Source organism: Schistocerca americana, chromosome 11, assembly GCF_021461395.2.
Source record: "Schistocerca americana isolate TAMUIC-IGC-003095 chromosome 11, iqSchAmer2.1, whole genome shotgun sequence".
Lineage (NCBI taxonomy): Eukaryota > Metazoa > Arthropoda > Insecta > Orthoptera > Acrididae > Schistocerca > Schistocerca americana.
This window is the reverse complement of record NC_060129.1, coordinates 150,126,701-150,133,448: the sequence shown is the minus strand read 5'-3', so window position 1 is coordinate 150,133,448 and position 6,748 is coordinate 150,126,701. Positions and strand designations below refer to the sequence as shown.

Genomic DNA, 6,748 nt, shown 5'->3' with positions numbered 1-6,748 from the left:
AAGTCCTCACAGCATATGGTGAGGAAGGCATGTTATGGCCTTGTGGCAGTGAACTGAGTGCCAGCAGACCGTGACATTGATGCCAAGAATGCTGGCTGCAGCAATTTATGCAGCAGCTTGTGACCCTGTTGGCGCACCATAGCCACTCCCAGATGGAGCCAGTAGTGTGGATGTGTGCAGGGGTGGTTGCAGGGGATGGCAGATTCACGTGGTTGATATCGCCGCTGTGACTGACAGCACATAGCATCCAAACACTTACACAAACATGGAATGGTGAGCAGTCCAATAGTCCTGACGTTGTTGTTGCCCACAATGACAAGAGCAAGGGAGCTCTTAGTACAAGGAGGTCATCTTGGCACCAGAAGAGGGTGTGGTGGTGGAGGTCCAAACTCGGGATGCCTGCATGCTGTCCCATACTGTTTGGTTGCCTGGCATAGCCCTCTCATTTCTGAAGGTGCTGACTGACTGCAGATGCCTCAGCTAAAGTTAATGGATACTTATAATGGTTTGCAGCCTACTTGCTACACTGACATGCTGTTTCCACTTGCATTCAGAACAAAAAAAAGACCTGTGGCCTGGCTGTGTGGAAACTGCTTGGCTCATTGTACAGTGGCTCCATCTTAGCAATAAATTTGCAGTGTTGCAGTCTACATCTACATATCTACATACATACTCCGCAGTCCACCATACGGTGCGTGGCGGAGGGTACCTCGTATCACAACTAGCATCTTCTCTCCCTGTTCCACTCCCAAACAGAATGAGGGAAAAATGACTGCCTATATGCCTCTGTACGAGCCCTAATCTCTCTTATCTTTGTGGTCTTTCCGCGAAATGTAAGTTGGCGGCAGTAAAATTATACTGCAGTCAGCCTCAAATTCTGGTTCTCTAAATTTCCTCAGTAGCGATTCACTAAAAGAACGCCTCCTTTCCTCTAGAGACTCCCACCCGAGTTCCTGAAGCATTTCCGTAACACTCGCGTGATGGTCAAACCTACCAGTAACAAATCTAGCAGCCCGCCTCTGAATTGCTTCTATGTCCTCCCTCAATCCGACCTGATAGGGATCCCAAACGCAAGAGCAGTACTCGAGAATAGGTCGTATTAGTGTTTTATGAGCGGTCTCCTCTACAGATGAACCACATCTTCCCAAAATTCTACTAATGAACCGAAGACGACTATCTGCCTTCCCCACAACAGCCATTACATGCTTGTCCCACTTCATATCGCTCTGCAATGTTGCGCCCAAATATTTAATCGACGTGACTGTGTCAAGCGCTACACTACTAAAGGAGTATTCAAACATTACAGGATTCTTTTTCCTATTCATCTGCATTAATTTACATTTATCTATGTTTTGAGTTAGCTGCCATTCTTTACACCAATCACAAATCCTGTCCAAGTCATCTCGTATCCTCCTACAGTCACTCAACGACGACACCTTCCCATACCCCACAGCATCCTCAGCAAACAGCCGCACATCGCTATCCACCCTATCCAAAAGATCATTTATGTAGATAGAAAACAACAGCGGACCTACCACACTTCCCTGGGGCACTCCAGATGATACCATCGCCTCCGAGGAACACTCACCTCCGAGAAACACTCACCATCGAGGACAACATACTGGGTTCTCCACTTTGTGATGTATTAACAGACCTGTTGCTGCACCTGGCATGTTGACACCTTCGCGCCCACAGGCTGTGTTCAGTGGCGCAGCTGGACTGATAGTTCTGCTGTAACGCCCAAAAAAATAGTGGCAGCGCTGTCACTCGAGATTTATTGTCGAGTTCTCGTGTATTTACTTTTTTGGTGGAGGAGGCTGAGGGGCAGGCTCTTGATTTTAGAGTAGAATTTAAGCCTCTCCTCTGAAAAGCCAGAAACACTGAGGCACAGAAGAATTTGCACAAATGGCACAGCATACACAGAATCTATACATGTAGTAACTCTACCATCCAGAACTTGTCATTACTACAGCTGTAAACGTGAACACACACACACACACACACACACACACACACACACACACACACACACACACACACACACACACACACACACAAAAGTGAGTACATGAGGCAACATAATTGCTAATTGCTCCATATCAGTTTCGGATTCCACACGCTAGGATTTGATCAATACACAGTCCCAGAATGTTTTAACTTGTCTTTCACATATTTCAGCGCTGTGTTTGCCCTAAAATGAAGTATTACGATTGCTAGTAACCCGTGTCAGTCTGTGTGGCCATGTGAACCAGAAGACACACGAGAGGGAGGCAAAGGCGCTTCACATCCACTACAGCCACACTTGGTAAAGCACTGCGGGTTTCAAAACAACTTTGACATTGTTAAATACTGCAGAGTGGTTCAAAACTCAAGTTTTCAGTCTCGCCATTTGATAGAACAGACCAGGAAACATGTTATACAAAATGTGAGATAGTTAAGATTCGTTTTCAGTCTATGAAGTGTTTTTCATTAATTTATCGGTTGTTTCCATGTATTAATTTTCTATTGGAACAGTAGCATTAGCGTCATTCTGGGTATCTAATATTTATAGAAAATCAAACTAAGTACTTATAATATGAGTATTATGTGCGTCGGCTGTAGTAACTGCGTGGTAGAATAAGAAAAGTACATTATTTTTATTTGTTTTACGTTTTTAGAGAATTTTTCAGTATGGGAATGTAGGTACTGTCCACGTGGATGATTGTAGTGAGGAGACTAGATCAAAGTGACATGTTCATTGTTTTGTAAATCAGCAGTGTGGGGTAGAGAGTGTCATCAGAAAGGCAATGTTTGCTTACTGGAAGAGTTCGAATTAAAATCTAGCAGACTGTATGAAAATCAAAATCTCTCTCTCTCTCACACACAGAGACAGAGAGAGAGAGAGAAGGCATGACTAGTAGTCGACTTAGTGTTACTGTTATGTGATTTTTTTTTCGACCAAATCGTTGTGTGTGATACAGATTTTCACTATTTGGTGAGAATGTCAAGAAATTCACCAGTAATTGTACTCAAAAATTTTGGCTTTATCTCAGGAATGAGGTTCGTTTTGTGTGTGTCAGATTTCGTAGTTTTGGGAAGAATTGCTGCGCACAGATTTATTATTAGGTGTATGAAGCAACTGAGTGGACGTCAACAAGCAGTTAGCAGCAGCATCCTGAGCTCGAAGGAACTGACGTGTAGGGATCAGTGTGACAAAATGAGACAATGGAATTTCTTGAGATATGAATAGAGGAATTTAAATGGATATTGAACAAGACTTCGATAAAGGGGTTCAACTGAACAACTGAACCTTAATTTACACAATCTCATACTCTTTGTATTATAAGAGGGGAATATAGTAGATTTGTTTGTACTGTTCTCGGGTCTCCAGCTGGGTGCAATCGTTTTCAAACCACGATATTTCGACAGCGTTCCTTGCCGTCCAGGTGATACCTGCAGACTGAGCATCTTTGCTGAATCTCCTCCCCTTTATACTCTGATCGCTCCCCACCCCTTTCCCCACGTCCTGCCCCACGCTGCGCGGCGTGGAGTGGTGGTGGGGAGGGGCGGGTTGCTGGGTGCTGGATGTGAACTGTGGACCATCAGATGTCCTGTGGCCTTTGTTGGGCGCGGAAGTCGCTTTGAGTGGGCGCTGTGCTTTCAATTGGCTGAGTGCTGGGTCCCAGGCTTTGCTGAGGTTTAACCCGGCGTCTCTGTTGATCAGCCCATCAGCTACACGTATTTCAATCTCCTCCTTCAGAACGCAGTCCCAAAAAGACGAGGCCTGCCGTAAAACCTCCTTTTCGCGTACTCCACAGTGTGTCCAGTATCCATGTAATGTTCTGCAACCTCAGATTTTGTAGGTTGCTTCAGTAGGCTGTTTTCAGACAGAATGCACAAGCTCAGCAGAGAGAGAACGAAGAGGACGAGAAGACAATGGCATACCTGCCTTACGCCGGCAAAGTATCCAATAAAATCGGTAGAGTTCTGGCTCGGTGTAACATCAAATGTGTCTTCCGCCCACCTCCGAAAACGTTTGTCCTGCTAGGTACAGTAAAAGATGACTTCGGGCTCTGCAAACTGGGTGTTTACCGTATTCCGTGTAAATGCGGTGAGGCATACATCAGGCAAACTGTACGGACAATCGAAAAAGATGCCAGGAACACAGAAAGCACAGTGAACTGAAGCAACCTACAAAAATTGCGGTTGCGGAACATTACATGGATACTGGAGATACTATGGAGTACGCGAAAACGGAGGTTTTACGGTAGGCCTCGTCGTTTTGGGACTGTGCTCTGAAGGAGGCGATTGAAATACGTGTAGCTCCGATCGTTCAAATGGCTCTGAGCTCTATGAGACTTAACGTCCGAGGTCATCAGTCCCCTAGAACATAGAACTACTTAAACGTAACTAACCTAAGGACATCACACACATCCATGCCCAAGGCATGATTCGAACCTGCCACTCTAGCGGTCGCGCGGTTCCAGACTGTAGCGCCTAGAACCGCTCGTCCACCCCGGCTGGCACGTGTAGCTGATGGGCTGATCAACAGAGACGCTGGGTTCAACCTCAGCAAAGCCTGGGACCCAGCACTCAGCCAACTAAATGCACAGCGCCGACCCAAAGCGACTTCCGCGCCCGACGAAGGCCACAGGACATCTGATGGTTTGCAGCCCGCAGCCCACCCCTCCCACCACCACTCCACGCGGTGTCGGGTGCGGCAGGACGCGTGGGAAGGGGGGGGGCGATCAGAGTATAAAGGGAAGGAGATTCTGCGGAGATGCTCAGTCTGCAGGTATCACCTGGACGGCAAGGAACGCTGTCGAAATATCGTATCAGGTATCACCTGAAGATAACGGCAAGGAACACTGTCGAAGTACCATGGTTTGAAAACGACTGCACCCGGCTGGAGACCCGAGAACAGTACAAACAGTTACTTTGCTGGGAAAGCCTAAGATCACACATAGTAGATTTGTTTCTGAAGAGATGCGCTTTCAGAAATGTTTGGTTTCTTGCAACATAGTTTTCTCTATTAGATGTGTGTGTTCATAGTAAAGTGAGAGAACTTTTCTGTTTTTGTACAGGAGACTTCCTGGAGAAGAGTGTGGCATGAAGCTGATCTACTTAGCTCAGCAGGGGGCAGAGGAGGAACTGCGTGCACTGTTGAAAGCAGGGGCCGACGTAGGGGTGAGGGACGTAGACTTTTACAACATGACAGCCCTGCACTGGGCAGCTTCCAGGGGCCAGGTGCAGGCAGTGAGGTGTCTGGTGGAGGCCGGGGCGGAGGTGGACGCCAGGGACAGCATGCAGTGCACGCCTCTGCACTCGGCCGCATACCGTGGCCGCGCGGCTGTGGTGCGGCTGCTGCTGGCGTCTGCAGCTGACCCCAACGCCAGGAACCAGTGGAGGAGGACACCGCTCCACGATGCGGCGGAACGTGGCCATGCAGACGTAGTGGCCGTGCTGCTGCAGGCGGGAGCTGACAGGAGGGCCAGAGATGACAACTGGAGTACCCCACTGGACCTCGCCAGGCGGAACAATAGGGACCAGCTGATAGAGATGTTGACATAAAGAATGTGTTCCAACAAATGTCTGTGTATTTACATTTAAACAGTTCCTTTACAACTCTTTCTGATGTTTTTCAATAAAGCTTTAAGTGCAGTTTATATAAGAAGTTATATGTAAATTTTGTGTCAGAATTAAAGCAACAGTAAATATGAGTAAACTAATTTAAATTGTTGTTGTTGTTATTGTGGTTGTGGTCTTCAGTCCTGAGACTAGTTTGATGCAGCTCTCCATGCTACTCTATCCTGTGCAAGCTTCTTCATCTCCCCGTACTGCGGCCTACATCCTTCTGAATCTGCTTAGTGTATTCATCCCTTGGTCTCCCTCTACGATTTTTACCCTCCACGCTGTCCTCCAATGCTAAATTTGTGGTCCCTTGATGCCTCAGAACATGTCGCACCAACTGGTCCCTTCTTCTAGTCAAGTTCTGCCACAAACTCCTCTTATCCCCAATTCTACTCAATATCTCCTCATTAGTTATGTGATCTACCCATCTAATCTTCAATCTTGCTTTCGAAAGCTTCTCCTCTCTTCTTGTCCAAACTGTTTATCGTCCATGTTTCACTTCCATACATGGCTACACTCCATACAAATATTTTCAGAAATGACTTCCGGACACTTAAATCGATACTCGATGTTAACAAATTTCTCTTCTTCAGAAACGCTTTCCTTGCCATTGCCAGTCTACATTTTAAATCCTCTCTACGTCGACCATCATCAGTTATTTTGCTCCCCAAATAGCAAAACTCCTTTACTACTTTAAGCTTCTCATTTCCTAATCTAAATCCCTCAGCATCACCCGACTTAATTCGACTACATTCTCCATTATCCTCGTTTTGCTTTTGTTGATGTTCATCTTATATCCTCCTTTCAAGACACTGTCAATTCTGTTCAACTGCTATTCCAAGTCCTTTGCTGTCTCTGACACAATTACAATGTCATCGGCGAACCTCAAAGTTTTTGTTTCTTCTCCATGGATTTTAATACCTACTCCGAATTTTTCTTTTGTTTCCTTTACTGCTTGCTCAATTTACAGATTGAATAACATCTGGGATAGGCTACAACCCTGTCTCACTCCCTTCCGAACCACTGCTTCACTTTCATGCCCCTCAACTCTTATAACTGCCATCTGGTTGCTGTACAAATTGTAAATAGCCTTTCGCTCCCTGTATTTTACCACTACCACCTTCAGAATTTGAAAGAG

General features: G+C 46.1%; 1 protein-coding gene across 1 annotated transcript in view; it reads left to right on the top strand.

Moving 5' to 3' along the window:
- The window catches only part of LOC124553410 (serine/threonine-protein phosphatase 6 regulatory ankyrin repeat subunit C-like), a 101,852-nt gene extending 96,199 nt beyond the window's left edge, over positions 1-5,653 (top strand). Inside the window, exon 3 of the mRNA XM_047127275.1 lies at positions 5,064-5,653. Within this exon, the coding sequence (XP_046983231.1) occupies positions 5,064-5,550 (487 nt within the window). The 3' untranslated portion in view covers positions 5,551-5,653. The remainder of the gene's footprint in view (positions 1-5,063) is intronic.
- Positions 5,654-6,748: the final 1,095 nt, after the last annotated feature.